The 16,988-nt window shown below is 38.6% G+C and overlaps 2 protein-coding genes across 7 annotated transcripts in view; one reads left to right on the forward strand and one right to left on the reverse strand.

The window, feature by feature from the left end:
* Nucleotides 1–6,478, forward strand: part of LOC135469229 (centrosomal protein of 170 kDa protein B-like) — a 48,662-nt gene extending 42,184 nt beyond the window's left edge. For 5 of the 6 annotated variants that reach the window (XM_064747816.1, XM_064747812.1, XM_064747814.1 and 2 more), the window contains 4 exons: nt 101–292; nt 2,194–2,279; nt 3,281–3,429; nt 3,688–6,478. In XM_064747816.1, coding sequence (XP_064603886.1) covers nt 101–292; nt 2,194–2,279; nt 3,281–3,429; nt 3,688–3,929 — 669 coding nt within the window. In that variant the 3' untranslated portion in view covers nt 3,930–6,478. The remainder of the gene's footprint in view (nt 1–100; nt 293–2,193; nt 2,280–3,280; nt 3,430–3,687) is intronic. The other variant, XM_064747815.1, reaches the window with a different exon arrangement.
* Nucleotides 6,479–9,887: 3,409 nt separating this feature from the next.
* Nucleotides 9,888–16,882, reverse strand: LOC135468156 (apoptosis regulatory protein Siva-like). The gene is made up of 4 exons (XM_064746244.1): nt 16,702–16,882; nt 14,706–14,969; nt 13,497–13,641; nt 9,888–10,547 (listed from the first exon to the last, which is right to left on the reverse strand). The coding sequence occupies exons 1-4, from the start codon at nt 16,817–16,819 to the stop codon at nt 10,499–10,501; spliced, it is 576 nt and encodes a 191-aa protein (XP_064602314.1). The 5' UTR covers nt 16,820–16,882; the 3' UTR covers nt 9,888–10,498.
* Between the last annotated feature and the right edge of the window lie 106 nt (nt 16,883–16,988).

Consider the following 16,988-nt stretch of genomic DNA (forward strand, 5'->3'; position numbering starts at 1 on the left):
TATCATTTAATAATCACTTTCCTTTTGTTTGTTCGGTTGTGCCCTTGAAGTTCCTTTCAGGAATTCTGTACTACTTTTTTTTGTGTTGATTATGTTCTAGGATCTCCCTCTAAGTTATGGTATGTTAAGTCTGCGTCCTTATAAGTCGGCCTTCACACCTCCACCCAAAAGCAGGTCTCCGGCCTCACCCCCTCTCTCTCCACCATTCCGTCGTGCTAACAACTCTCACGATCTTTACTCTGCCCGGTCCGTGCCGGGATTGGTCCACAGACACACTGACCTCCACACGCAGGTTTGTCTCTCTCTTTCTCCTCTTCTACTCCTGGGTAAAAGAGTACATGTGACCCAAGACGGATGTTACAGGTCCCCGTGAACCACCCTGCAAACTGCCGGTCATGCAGTCATTCTGACCATGTACATGTGCAAGAAGGCGGGTATGTACAGACTTAGGAGGCATACAAAGAACACGGTTAACCATGCTAACAAAGCAGAGGAAAACCTTGTTATTGGTGATTAGAGTTCAATAGAGCTGAAAACAGTTTAGCTTAGTTTACATTTCCATATGGGTGCTGTGCATGTACTGAGATACACACATGTACATGTAGGCGCCTACCCAAGACAGTGTCATTTTAAACTCTTTGATTTAGCAGTTCTTGAACAAGTACATGTACTGGCTACATGCAGTTAGCTATTGTATAGGTAAAAGTTGCCTAGTTTGTGAGAGGGTTCACGTGGGTATTCCTGTGTGCTGTGATAATTGATTTGTTACATGTATTCTGTGTGTGCTGTGATAATTGATTTGGTGCATGTATTCCGTGTGTGCTGTGATAATTGATTTGTTACATGTATTCCGTGTGTGCTGGGATAATCGATTTGGTATAGTTTGTTTGCTGTGGTATGGTTGTGTAATATAATCTTAATATAGGTAGTGTGTGGTAATCAACACGACAGACTAGTAACAACTTCACAATTTACACTTGCAGCATGTATTTGTTGTCAGCTATACTGTTGTATATCATTTGTATGCACCTTCCCGTAGCAACACCTGTAAGCATATAAGATTCAGAATATGTGTACATGTGGGGCAAACATTGCTAACGACTTCAGAGACCAGAGAGTCTTAATATTTAAAGAAAAAAATTGATTTTATTGTTACAATGAGAAAATGAATGAGTAAGACTTTACTCGACCTCTGCTGTATTGAAGTTGTATTATTGGGAGAACATTTTTAAAGCAGGAGATAGTAGATGGTTTTCGAAGCTGTAATGCAGACACAAATAAAGTATTATACATTTATTATTATTATATTAACATCCAAATGATTTCATCAGAGATACCCATGTTCTGAACACGTACACATTGTCATGGGGATAATTTTTGTCATGCATGTACATTCCAGTAAGTTATGTGACACATAAATAATACATACATGTACATCCATGTGTTTAAAGCTGGCTTTCAGATCCTTCTGGGCTCATGTATATTATTTGTAATCATTTTCTTATTAGTGATCACAATTTCTATCAAATATGATCTATATATGGGTATCTGGAAAGAATGGAAAGAGCCAATAATATATAAAATGGTATGTATATATGCAGAATGCGGTTAGAATGATAGTCTTAAAAATGGCATCATCAAAGGTAGTCTTAAAAACAGCATCATCAACCTTTGATGTAAATCGGAATTATAAAATGAGTATTTTTATAAATATAAATAAAGGATTTATACCTACGTTGTAGAATTTAATGTGTAATGGTATATGTAGTGCAGTGCTTGTAAATGTAGAGTACAGTGTATTAATCTTAACCTTACCTGATACATAGTTATATACATGTAATACATTTATAATCATCTCCAATATTAAGATAATGACCTACATGTACATTTGAATAGAATAGTTGTTTTGTATATGCTATGTATATAGTGATAAGGATAGCCAGTAAGAGTGCTGGAAATGTGTGCTTGTTGTGAGACCTGTTACTGCTCAGCTCACTGCCTGTGTGACACACTCTTCTATCTAGGTATATTTGTGTGATTTACAGTGTGCTGTACTCCTAGTATAAGGGATAATTTAACTTTCAAGCATGATGTTGAAATGAGTGTACATGTATTGTCACATACATAATATTATTGCTGTTTGTTAAGTCACAGGCAAATGTAACATTGATATGCCTATTTCTTTGTTTTCAGTCGTATGACAATTTGATCATTTCGTCAATCTACCAGCTGTCTCTGAAGCTGAAGACCTCAACTGATCGCACCCTGGAGAAACTCAGGTGAGTCTCATTTTTCTTGAGAAAAAGACTCATTAACTCTCAGAAAAGGAACACAAGGTTAATTTCCCACTTTTAAATACTTTTTCACTTCCTTTTGTGCTTTCTTCTTGCCAAATTATAGAAGAGAAAGATCCCCAAAAATAAATAAATAAAATAAAACCACTGAAGAAAGATATTAAATACATATATTTTACAAACCAAGCTTCCCACATTGTTTAGCTGGATGATTAAATGAGAAATCGTTCCTTTCACATTGAAAGTTTATGGACAAGAAAACACAAGTGTTCATTTGGGAAACGGGAATCACTTGTGCTCTAAGGCAAACTGTGCTGTTCAAAACACCACTGTTTACCCACTGATCATTAGATTCAGGTCAGTCTACAATGAAGGGGTCATGATGGTGAAGATGTAAAGTCAAAGACCATGTAAACACAACTTTCAAATAAAACCTAAGTATCAAACATAAAAGGTAGAGGTGCCTGAGGTGGTTAGCATGCCAGTGCGGCCCTATGACCCAGGAGCCTCTCACCGTTGAAGTCAGTGTGAGTTCAAGTCCAGCCCATGCTGGCTTCTTCTCCAGTAGTATGTGGGAAGGTCTGCCGATAGTCATGGGTTTTTTCCCCCGGGCTCTGTCTGGTTTCCTCCCATCATAATGCTGACTGCTGTCGTTTTAGGGAAATACATGTATTTTTGAGTATGGTGTTAAACGCCAATCAAATAAGTAAATAAAATAAAAGGTTGAAGGTGTGTCATACAAACAAGGTAGGATGTGTGACACATTATAGATGTGTATTGACCAGTTATTAATGTGATGTAATTTCTCTATCGATCCACAACTTATTCCTTTACAGGAGCTTGATGCAGATATAAAGATGGTGTAAAGTTTGTGTTTTCAGAAAGAGTAGTCATAATGTACATACACCTGTACATGTCTGAAGTGTACTGTCATTGCTAATGGTGGAAAGCATCATACTTAAAAAAGAAATAAATTTCTGTTTCAGGGATAATAGACGTGTCAGTGGCAGTCCCTCACCAGTATTTGAACTCAGCAACCAACCAACCAGCGGTGAAATTCCCGCATGGAATGCAGCCAATCAGGAACTGGCAGCTATTTTGAAAAATTTGAGGAAAATGGACCATCGTATGCAGGGTTTGTCTTGCCATGATTTTGAGAATGATCAAACATATCACAGATATTAAGACTTCAAATAATAAAGTATTCTTTTGGTTTCTTGAAAATCACCTTGGATCTGTTTTAAGCAATAACAAGTAAATTAACTTTTGCTATTAAATGATAGATGTATAGCCATGTTTGTCTTTTACTGTTACAACTGGACATCTGATAAATCAAGCCATATGTATGGGTGAAGTTAGTGTTTTATATAAGTGTGGTGTAATTTTATTGCAGTGATCAACAAAGCTCTGTTTCCGGGAGAGGAAGGAGGGACCGAGTCAGCACGACTAACCAGTCGAGAAAAGAAACAGTACCTTCAAGAAATCCAGAGAATCCATGAGCTGGCTGGCTTCCGACCCATTGATAACCCAGAACAAGTATGGAAGATGCCAGGAGAGGAGGAGACAGAGGACATTGACGATAACACCTCAAATGTTTCGGAAATTGAGGATTTTGTGGATGAGGAGTATTATTGACACCGATGATCACTTACAGTGGACCTTTTGACTCTTCAGATTTTTCATACTTACAGTGTACTTCCTACAGCTTGATCTAGTCTAGCAAGCTTATGTCGATATACATATATATATATCTCAGTACTCCAAATCCTCTGTCTGCAGAATGGTGTGGTTTTGCATGAAGGTGTAAGGCTGTACGACAGCAGATAAGCAGGCTTGTTATGACAGATGTCCAAGCTCATTAGGACAGATGTACAGGCTAACTGTACCAAATGTCCAGGTTCATGGTAGCCAGTATTCAGGCTAACTCCAGCAGATGTTTGCAATGATTACAACAGCTAAGATGTTAGCTGTTCAGGTGATTTCCTGACTTGGGTAGAAATATGTGCCAACAACAGGTTGTCAGTTGGATTCCCAGTCAGATTCCAGTCAGATTCAGGCATTGTGCGATTGATCACATAGTGATGATGGATCACATAGTGATGATGAATCACGTGGCCTGGATTTGATGGGAGTGAACTGACTTGTGTTTATTTAGGCAAATTGTGTATACATAACCATCATAGTTGCCGGCCAGAAACTTTTGATGCAGTCTTCACATGTATAAGCCTGGATAATGTGTGTGCGACAAAACTGCAAACATCATGTATCACAGGTCTTTGTGTTAACCTTTTGATTTGTACTCCGCTTTTATATACAATGGTCAGACCCATGTAAACACTTGTACTTGTAGGTACATTTCTAGTCTTAGTTCTTCAGTACATTGGTTTGTCTAGTTACTGCAGCTGTATCAAGTTCCTGTATCCGTCCTCTGTACAGATGTCTATCAACTCATCAGTTCAGTGCTCCAATGTTTTGTGCCTGTCTTATTTATATATTTAATATTTTTTCATTATGTCAAGACCTAGGTTATGTCGCCTTTTTCATCAGTATCTGAGCTAGATCACCAACATTACTTTTCATATTAGTATTACCAAATCTAATATTAAGGGCTCTCTGGTATGAAGATGAGAGGGTTAAATTGGGTGATCCACATGGGTGTAGGCCATATTGTCTCTGGGCTGCATTGCTCTGACTCTAGTTGGATTCCACATGCATTCTATGCATATTCATCATGTCACCTCAACACGCAAAGCATTGGTGCAGATTCTCCTTACTTGTATCATAGTTTATAAGGATAGTATGATCTGTGTTTGTAGAAATCTGGCTCAAAGAATGGTAGAACGTGAAGAAATACATATTTAATTTTGTCAAATGCCTAGATATTGTTTGTGATGTGGGGACTAGACAATAAGAACGATAGATTGATCTCATTTTGTTTTGTATATGATAAGTTGTACATCAAATAGCATTATGTAAGAAAGGCTTGTAAATTAGATGGTCGTGTTTATGAAGTGGCTTAGCTTCAGGTTGTGATATATTGCTTCACCCTGTGTATATACATGTAATGTGAAGCTAAATTTGTAGTGGGAAGCTTGTGTATAATGAACATGAAGTAAGCTTATTGCAAAGATGGGATGTACTTTTTTGCCTTTGGTGCTTTTCAGAAGCTGTTTATTGATTCGTGCCGTCACTGGGGATAGTGACTCTGATATTGTTGAATAACATTTACAACAGGGTCTGTTTAGTTTGTCTGACTTTAAATATGGAAGTGAGCCATGTTATAGAACACTCTAGCTCATAGAGCATCATGCACTATTTTGACACCACATATACATGTATGATCAACAATTAACTGTCACTTTGGATGATCTTAGGCTAGTACCTTCTTGTATCGTAGATGCCTTTTGATTCTTGTAAATCCCTCAGTGGTACTAAGTTTAACATGTAGAATGTACTGTGTACCGGTAACAAAGACCTACTTAAGTGTCAAAACCCTGCAAGCGAAACTCTCCACTAATCACAAATTCTGTTTTACAGGGTAGATTGTTTCTCTGTTGCCAGTTGCCATGTTTATCAGTGATATTCTATACCTCATTTTGTGTTTTTCTTTAAATTTCCTTACATTTCCAAATCATATCACAAAGGTCATATAAGAACTTACAGACACCTTCATAAAGCTCACAGGATTTACCGGTTTCTTTCAGCGTAGAATGGAAAATGTTATTAGATGGCATAATTTACACTTCCCGTTTGTCAACAAATTCATACATTTACCTCTTTTATTACATATTTCAGGTCGGATACAAATACTGTTATTGAATGCCTTTGAGATATTCACTGCAGTTTGCCATTTCGCAGATAAATAAATTAGAATTTTTGTGTTTATAGTGAAGCAATGTATGACACATCAGTTGTGTTTCATGTGTGGCTTTGAGCTAGATCCCTTTGACAGAGCTTTTTCTGTGAGATTCCTCCACCACTAGGACTGGTCAGCATTTCTGAGCTGTGTGAAACTTGACATTAGCCTGGCTGATATTCAGACACTGATCTACTGACATTACTTGGGTGTGCGTGGCATACCAGTATATCGTCACAACTACCCCGAACAAGACCTCTGCCGTAACAAATTATTTATTACAATCTGATGGTAATGCATCCAATAAAACCATTTGCTTTGGAAAAAATGTGTTTTCTTTCATCTATGAGAACTGTTGCCATTTCACCGGTTTAGCTGTAGCTTTAAGTCAAGAGGTTTGTTGGGTTCCTGTCAGCGGGCAGTGGTTCCTCAACCCAGAAAACATGATAGCCATGATTTGCTGAAATCATTTGTATTCAAATATATGAATACCCTAATTCTTCAATGATTTCAACAACCTTTGCAACCAATATTTTGAAAAATTTGAGGGAACTATGAGTGTAGAAAAATAAGTTGCAGTTTCATGAAGCTTGTGTACATGTATTTAGTCACACAAATCATTTTAACATAATTTTCATAATTGTATGCTTACATTTCACAGAAAAAAGTATTGTAAAGGTCGAAAATGTTGAAGACTTACAGTAAATCAGTTGTTGCTGCCTGCAGTGGTTAAGGTGATAGACATCTATTTGGTTGTAGCAACTTCAGATATGGTGAAACACAGTAAACCAGCAGTTGATTTAAGTCATGATTCTTCAGAGAGTCTTTGCTGATCAGAATCTGGCAAATCAAACTGATGGAGCAGATATCATTCATTAGGACTGTCACAACTTGTTAGACTTGTGTGAGAGAGATGATGAAGTTGCCAGGGGTCAGCTGAGTAGGTTATTTTTTTTTAAGCAATATTTTATTCAAATGTAAGAACAGAATGTATACAGCATGAAAGGTGCGAGGCAAGATTTGTGGAGCCCTTGCACGGCAGTTAGATGCTGAGAGAGTATGTCAACTTTCGGCAGTCATGATGTTGGATGGCATTTTACGTAGTACTCAAGAACATTTCACTTATTTGATGGCAGCCAGCATTATGCTGGGAGGAAACCAGGTAGTGCCAAGGGGTCTGGCAGACTTGTCCACATGACCAGAGAGGAAGCCAACAAGAGTTGAGTTCACTGCCACTGCATTGGTGAGAGGCTCGTGGGTCTCTGTGCTGTGCAAGCATGCCATGAAGGCCACTTCCATGAGCTTAAGTATCCTCAACAATCCCACTTTTTGCACCATGTACAAAACACCTACATCTGGTGTCCCTGCAGCCTTGTGTCTGGAGGTTTGTAAGATACCTGCCAAGGTGAACTGGTTTTCCTTCGACCCCTCCGCCAATAAACCTGTTTGTCATTGCTGGTGTAGAGAATAGCACCAACAAACATTTCAAAAAATCCTCACCTCCCTTTAGGAAAGCGAAATCTTGAACAACATCTATTCCAAAATTACATGTACCACTGAAATTAAACCATCAGATTACTAAGACAAAAAACAGAACTTAATAACATACACATGAACTTAAGAAGACTTTTGACACTAAAAATGGATTTCATGAGGGTTTTATTTTAAAAAGCTTAAACACGTAATGTAGAATGAAAATGACTGAGGTTAAGTGTGTGAACACACTTCTGTGCAAATGTCTCTACCTAATTCATTACAAAATGCCATGCTCTGACTGATGAAAGAGATCAAATATCTACAGAAGTGCTATTATGGCACATACAAAACATGTAAGTTACAGGACATGATACTAATGGTTGGTAACTGCAAAAATGTTCAATGTACAAGACAATGTAATAATTGCGCAACCAGTTTAATAGCAAAATATTATATTACAAATTAAATGTCGATGTGCAGTGAATATGATTTTGATTGGACATTTCTTAATAGATATAATTTTCATATTTTATATCAAAATAGTGAAGCCTTACACTGGACAATTCTGATTCTGTAATTTTTAGAAAATTACAACACTGGGACAGCTGCACATCACATTTGTAATGCTGTCTTCACACAACTAGCATGGTGAATTACACCACAGTGCTGATCACCATGGCAATAGCGTGCATGTACAGTCACAAGCCATTTATGGCGCTTTAAAGCTACCCAGTGTACTCACAATCACAGGGTCAACTGGATGTCACTCATGATATGAATATAAAATACACTATAATGACAAAATGATTGTCCACCTGGCATAAATGTTGAGCGGAAATGATGCGTGCATTACATGTAGACTACTGGGGAGATAAAAATCCTGTTTGTTTGAGTTGTACACGTTTATGTGGGGAAAACAAATCAAAATGGTCATTAGTTATGATTTGGCAATAAGTACATGTACACTGTATGTAAGCTATCTCCTTTCTCACATTGTTGATTTATTTAATTGACTTCTTTCTTTCCAAAGAACTCTCAACTGAACAACGAAAAATCAAAGCCTTTTTTTGCAGAAAATTTTTGCATTTTACACGCACGCCCAAACTGCTTCCTTCAGCTACAGACTCCAGGTTATCCACTGATTGTTGCTAAGATAATGACTGATCACCCTTATCTATGTCAACAACAACTTGAACATGTCCACCACACTAATGTAAGCACTAAATTTCCCGATGATGACATAAAACAGTCAAAAAATGAATAAATGTCAGCACTATGTCCTCAATTACTGTTCAGAATGCACAGTATAACATGTACATAAAAACCGTAATCCTCAGGAGTTAGTTCAGCAATTGACAATGACTGAACTGATTGAATGATTGGCTTATTTTACCACTTTACATTCACATACACAGAGTACTCTCTATAGACTTATCACTTAAGTATTTTGTTAAATTTCATCAATGAGATGTCAGTACTCAAATCAACATTTATGCTTTTTTAGCCATCAGGATAAACAAACAAAATGATTTTATGTTCAGTAGCAGTAAAAACACCAAAAACACAACCAACAGAACAACATGGCTGTGGACGATCACAAAGCAAGGTCAAAATGACAGCATACACCTTTAGCCAGTGATACTCCAAGGTCACAACTGTACCCCCCACACTTGTGCATCTGCACACTGCACTGTTGATGGGCAGTATCCACAGTATTACATTGATCTGTGAATGTACTTATGTATGTCTTCTGTACCCAAAATTCAGGGCAGTATTTGGCACAAATAACAAGTTTTGAAGAATTTGTCCTCATTCTTATTACAAGCTATAAAGTATATATGTACCCTCACACTAGTGAAAAATCGGGCAAAATTACATGAATATACAGGGATGAGAACTCTAATATTAGTTTTATTCCAAGGACAAGGGTGTAGTCAAACTATTTAAATATGGCATGGTTTTAGCCTGAATGAATGTTTTGATACTTATAATAATATTAAAATGGTTCTGAAAATCATTCCATTTACCTCTACTAGGATAAGAATGTCAGATCAGTGTGGTTCTTGACGTTGAATTACAATGCACATGATTTATCTGCAATTCAGTCTGGATGGTTTTCAAAAGATATGTATTTCCATACCGAGAAGGTTGCCAGGTTCACCAGGCCCACCACTTTCTGATTTAACCCTGTGTAGCTCTGGACAAGTTTGATCATAAACTTGTGTAGCTCTGGACAAGATATTGCTAGGAAAAATCCTACAACAGACAGCTTTGGCAAACTCCATCAAATATGTATATTCTATCCATGCTGAAAAGCATCAACTTCATTAAGCATGTCTCAACACCTCTGCAACTCGCAATAGCTGATGTCATGTTTTTCATAACTTACATACCGCTGACCTACACTACTTCACTAGGCTAGGTCCCACTTCATCATACCTGCTGTCATGTGACAACTGGGGTAATACAGAGAAGCTCTATTTGCTGTTTCACTCATTTACAGGCATAACAATCAGATGTCATCATACAAATGGACCATGCATGCCCACATGGCTAAGGACAAAAACACTGGACTGCACTATGGCACAAATGCATCTTCATGCAGGTATGAACTTTGGCTATGCTCACCGATAACCTTCCATGATACTTTTCTCCAGATGAGTAGCACATGAAAAGGTTTACACTTCTACTACTCAAAAACACATATCTCAGATTCGGCCATAACACTGTTGCTATCAAACATTTCTGCCTCTCTCAAAGGGTGGATCAATTGTGTATCAAGTATCGCAGTATTTTTCCCAGTTCACAAACACATAAACTTCTGCCAGGAAATCATCCAAGAGTGTAATGAGGTTACCTGTAAACCTTCACATCAGGAGCTGCAGTTCAAACAGAATGCTCTTTCAGAGCTATGATCATAGCTGTAACAGAAAAAAGTTATTTATCAAAGACGTGTTAGAGGAAAACAGGATCTGCCATGATTTATTTATTTGATTGATGTTTAATGCCATGCTCAAAATTTTTTTACTCATATGATGGCAGTCAGATTTATTGATAATGGAATAAAGCCCTCAAGTAAATACTCAAATGCTCAATTTGTTGTTCATTTCTGTCTGTGAAAAGGCAAACAGCTCATTGGGGCATATACTTACTGTAACAGCCCACCCAGGGGCCCATCATACAAAGTTTATTGATAATGGAATAAAGCCTTTAAGTTTTTTTTTTTTTTTTTTTTGATTGGTGTTTTACGCCGTACTCAAGAATATTTCACTTATACGACGGCGGCCAGCATTATGGTGGGTGGAAACCGGGCAGAGCCCGGGGGAAACCCACGACCATCCGCAGGTTGCTGGCAGACCTTCCCACGTACGGCCGGAGAGGAAGGCAGCATGAGCTAGTCTTGAACTCACAGCGACCGCATTGGTGAGAGGCTTCTGGGTCATTACGCTGCGCTAGCGCGCTAACCGACTGAGCCACGGAGGCCCCTAAGCCTTTAAGTAAATACACAGAGGCTAAATTTTTTATTCATTTCTGTCTATGAAAAAGCAAACAGCTCATTGGGGCATATACTTACTGTAACAGCCCACCCAGGGGTCCATCGTACAAAGTTTATTGATAATGGAATAAAGCCCTCAAGTAAATACACAGAGGCTAAATTTGTTATTCATTTCTGTCTGTGAAAAGGCAAACAGCTCATTGGGGCATATACTTACTGTAACAGCCCATCCAGGGGTCCATCATACAAAGTTTATTGATAATGGAATAAAGCCCTCAAGTAAATACATAGAGGCTAAATTTGTTATTCATTTCTGTCTGTGAAAAAGCAAACAGCTCATTGGGGCATATACTTACTGTAACACCCCACCCAGGGGCCCATCGTACAAAGTTTATTGATAATGGAATAAAGCCCTCAAGTAAATACAGAGGCTAAATTTGTTATTCATTTCTGTCTGTGAAAAAGCAAACAGCTCATTGGGGCATATACTTACTGTAACAGCCCACCCAGGGGTCCATCGTACAAAGTTTATTGATATTGGAATAAAGCCTATAAGTAAATACACAGAGGCTAAATTTGTTATTCATTTCTGTCTGTGAAAAGGCAAACAGCTCATTGGGGCATATACTTACTGTAACAGCCCACCCTGGGGTCCATCATACAAAGTTTATTGATAATGGAATAAAGTCCTCAAGTAAATACATAGAGGCTAAATTTGTTATTCATTTCTGTCTGTGAAAAGGCAAACAGCTCATTGGGGCATATACTTACTGTAACAGCCCATCCAGGGGTCCATCATACAAAGTTTATTGATAAAGGAATAAATAAGTAAATACACAAAAGCTAAATATTTTATTCATTTCTGTCTGTGAAATGGCAAAAAGCTCATTGGGGCATATACTTACTGTAACAGCCCACCCATGGGCCCATCATACAAAGTTTATTGATAATGGAATAAAGCCTATAAGTAAATACACAGAGGCTAAATTTGTTTTATTAATTTCTGTCTGTGAAAAAGCAAACAGCTCATTGGGGCATATACTTACTGTAACAGCCCACCCAGGGGTCCATCATACAAAGTTTATTGATAATGGAATAAAGCCCTCAAGTAAATACATAGAGGCTAAATTTGTTATTCATTTCTGTCTGTGAAAAAGCAAACAGCTCATTGGGGCATATACTTACTGTAACAGCCCACCCTGGGGTCCATCGTACAAAGATTATTGATAATGGAATAAAGCCTATAAGTAAATACACAAAAGCTAAATATTTTATTCATTTCTGTCTGTGAAAAAGCAAACAGCTCATTGGGGCATATACTTACTGTAACAGCCCACCCAGGGGCCCATCATACAAAGTTTATTGATAATGGAATAAAGCCCTCAAGTAAATACATAGAGGCTAAATATTTTATTCATTTCTGTCTATGAAAAAGCAAACAGCTCATTGGGGCATATACTTACTGTAACAGCCCACCCAGGGGTCCATCGTACAAAGTTTATTGATAATGGAATAAAGCCTATAAGTAAATACACAAAAGCTAAATATTTTGTTCATTTCTGTCTGTGAAAAAGCAAACAGCTCATTGGGGCATATACTTACTGTAACAGCCCACCCAGGGGCCCATCGTACAAAGTTTATTGATATTGGAATAAAGCCCTCAAGTAAATACATAGAGGCTAAATTTGTTATTCATTTCTGTCTGTGAAAAAGCAAACAGCTCATTGGGGCATATACTTACTGTAACAGCCCACCCAGGGGCCCATCATACAAAGTTTATTGATATTGGAATAAAGCCCCCAAGTAAATATACAGAAGCTAAAATTGTTATTTATTTCTGTCTGTGAAAAAGCAAACAGCTCATTGGGGCATATTACTGTAACAGCCCACCCAGGGGTCCATTGTACAAAGTTTATTGATAATGGCATAAAGCCCTCAAGTAAATACACAGAAGCTAAATTTGTTATTAATTTCTGTCTGTGAAAAAGCAAACAGCTCATTGAGGCATATACTTACTGTAACAGCCCACCCAGGGGCCCATCGTACAAAGTCTATTGATAATGGAATAAAGCCCACCCCGGGGCCCATCGTACAAAGCTGTCACAAAGTCATGTAAAGCAGTGTAAGCCCTCTTACCATGGTGAGGTACATGTGTCTTTTCATTATTTATTTATTGATTGGTGTTTTTACGTCGTACTCAGGAATATTTCCAGCATAATGGTGGGAGGAAACCGGGAACAACTTTGTTGCTTTGGATGCTACGCTACTTTGTTGCAAAGTTGCTTTGGATGCTACGCCAGGCAGATGCTGCAATTGTGTCTTAACACAGGCTTCACAGGGTACAGGTACAGCTAATAATATATCATATACTTACTTAAGTACAGAACAGAAGGAGCAGAAGTTTCCTGAACAGATGTCACACCGCCGTGTGCAATCCACGCAGATTGTCCCTTCACAGAAATGACATGGTCGGATCTGTATAAAAGCCCGGCTACATGACTTACAGGTGAAGTTAGAACCTAGAGGGAGAAACATCTTATTGGTGAGGAATAGACACCACTATTAGGAGTAATGTACATGGAGCAGGTTGTAAGTTAGAACCTAGAGGGAGAAACATCTTACTGGTGAGGAACAGACACCACTATTAGGAGTAATGTACATGGAGAAGGTTGTAAGTTAGAACCTAGAGGGAGAAACATCTTACTGGTGAGGAACAGACACCACTATTAGGAGTAATGTACATGGAGAAGGTTGTAAGTTAGAACCTAGAGGGAGAAACATCTTACTGGTGAGAAATAGACACCACTATTAGGAGTAATGTACATGAAACAGGTTGTAAGTTAGAACCTAGAGGGAGAAACATCTTACTGGTGAGGAACAGACACCACTATTAGGAGTAATGTACATGGAGCAGGTTGTAAGTTAGAACCTAGAGGGAGAAACAACTTACTGGTGAGAAATGGACACCACTATTAGGAGTAATGTACATGGAGCAGGTTGTAAGTTAGAACCTAGAGGGAGAAACATCTTACTGGTGAGGAACAGACACCACTATTAGGAGTAATGTACATGGCACAGGTTGTAAGTTAGAACCTAGAGGGAGAAACATCTTACTGGTGAGGAAAAGGCACATAATCAGGAGTTATGTACATGGAGCAAGTTGTAAGTTGACCAATGAAAATAGCTCATGTATCAAATATATGTAATTATTTCAGTGGAGTGCTGCACTAAGTTTCAAGAATATTTCACTTATACAATGGAATTAATTTCTATATTATTATTTGAACACCATGCTCAAGAATGTTTTGCTTGCAATGGATATAGGAAACTGGATTGCCTGGAGTCTAATCCAGCCAGTCACCTGAGAAAACCTCCAGACTTATAGCCGAAGCCACAACAACAAGGGCAGGATTTGAAATCATGACCTTATTGGTCCCTTTTTAACCCTCCAAGCCATTGATGCCATGCTTTCGTCATCCTTGTAGAGTACTGTTTCTCAGGACTGCACATTTTTCACTACACCATTAACATGCTGTGCCCAACACATCTGACATCACACCCCATCCAGTCGCCATTTACTGACCTTTATTAGATGATAATGGATTAGCAGATACGCTCAGCTGTGGATTGGCCAGCAGGGTGTTGTTATTACAGAATCCATTCACAAAACCCAGTGAGGCAGGAGCGGCCAGTTTACCAGAGTTGCTCAGACATAGTTGGCCAGGCGCCAGATGAAGGTCCTTCTGACAAACGTCTGCCATTATCTCAGAGGTGTCCATCAATCCTGAACCCTGCCCTGGTTGTTTCAGCTTACGGGCCCCAGTAAATAACAGCTGTTTGGTCTTCTCTGGAATTCACAAAAAAAACCCATCTTTGACGATAACAATGTTTTAATGTGGAAAGTTACAGTGTAGACTAATGTACTGAGTTACACTGTACAGTGTGGGCTAGTGTACTAAATTACACTCCATTGAAGTACACTTCACAATGTGGACTAATGTACTGAATTACACTTCACAGTGTAGACAAATATACTAAATTACACTATACAGTGTAGACTAGTGTACCAAATTACACTCCACTGAAGTACACTTCAGTGTGGACTAATGTACTGAATTACACTACACAGTGTAGACTAGCGTACTAAACCGCACTACAAAGTGTAGACTAGTGCACTGAATTACACCACAAGCACAAAAGAAGCTCGCTATAAGTATAAAAAGGCGTTCCATCATCCATAGCAAATACTAGTTGTAAAGATATAATTCTGATTCAAGTTATGCAGCTGACCTCCCAGAGTTACAATATGCGAAACGAGAGCATATGTTTTGCAGGATTACCTCTGCACAGAAGACATCCAATCTTAATTTGGTACCTTGCTCTCTGGCAGCTGCACCACAGAAGACAAGGTACCAGAATAAAACAACCAGACCACAACTCCTTTGTGGTACCGTAGCTGCGAGGAAATGTCTCAGAGATACATAACAAAGAGCATGCAAAAAAAGGGAGATTAGGCGGAAATGCAACTAGTCTCCCAGTAACATTTGTGGATGATGACTTCATTTTTATTTGAAGAAATTGCACAAAACAGGCGTCTAGAGGAACCATGGCACATTTGAGCTTGTTTCACACAGTAACTTTCATGGCAGTACCACTCAAATCACAGTTACACATGAGCACCTAAACAAATACATACCGCTGTCTAAATGTTAGCCTTCTTCAATATTATATTTAACTCAAGAAATCGCTTCTAAATGTTCTGGTTTAAGTACTGCATGATAATTTTCTTCTTTGTGAGTGAATCTCAAAGGCATTTTTATAAATGCTCAGTAATTAAGGATGTTAAATATGTGACCTGGGACAAAATATATACCAGTAGGTGTATTCATCCCTGGGTAGATGTGACATGCATAAAGCATGCACACAGTGCACCATATTCCCTTTCTGACACATGCCTGTGTGGAAGAGGCCACTGCCAATAATATTTGACTTTCTAATATAACAGTCGGGACCGGTAGATCCAGGATCAATCCTTGATCGAGTCACACCTAAGACTTTAAAAGAGGAAGTTGTAACTTCCTCGCTTGGCGTTCAGCATGAAGGGGATAGTGCAACGACTGGTTGACCTGTATCAGTATAATGGCTCGGGCGGGGCGGCTTACTTGCCTTCGGTAAGTCGTAAAAGAGCGGTGGAAATCCGTCCTGCAACAAGGAGGCACATTACACGTACATGCACCCTAATGATTCCTTCGTCGTCATATGACTGAAAAATTGTTGACTACGACGTTAAACCCCAAGCACTCACTCACTCTAATATAACAGACCCAAATGAATGGCAATTCAACAGTTCTAACAAAATTAATTATTGTTACCATGTCCTTTGAAATCTCTAGTGGTACCAGGCCAACATCCACATTCCGAAATTGCACATTAAGCACATGGCTGACCTTACACAGCTAAAGGTGATTGTTAGCTTTCTACTCAAAACTGCAAAATCTCAAGTCCGATGAGTTAGAAAAGTGTGAACATTTGATTTACATGTAGCCTACAACAAAAGCACATAGAAATCAAGATATTACCATAAACAGCTTTCATGTTTTCTTCCCGCAAAACACCCATGTCAACCTCCTTCTGTCGAATGTGGGATTTGAACTGAAGAGGAGAGGAATCTCCGAAAGGATTAGTTCTTTTCGGCATGATTTTCTTTGAGAAATGAGATTCGCCTTGTTCGACTGCAAACAAACCTCCACGCGCGACTACTCTTCCCACCCTGCTCTCATGCACCCGCCTGGAGAAGTACAAACCAACACCTGCCCATTGAAAGTAAACGAACACTTTCAATGCATTGGTCAACAGATTCGGGAAG

This window comes from Liolophura sinensis, chromosome 6, assembly GCF_032854445.1.
Source record: "Liolophura sinensis isolate JHLJ2023 chromosome 6, CUHK_Ljap_v2, whole genome shotgun sequence".
NCBI lineage: Eukaryota > Metazoa > Mollusca > Polyplacophora > Chitonida > Chitonidae > Liolophura > Liolophura sinensis.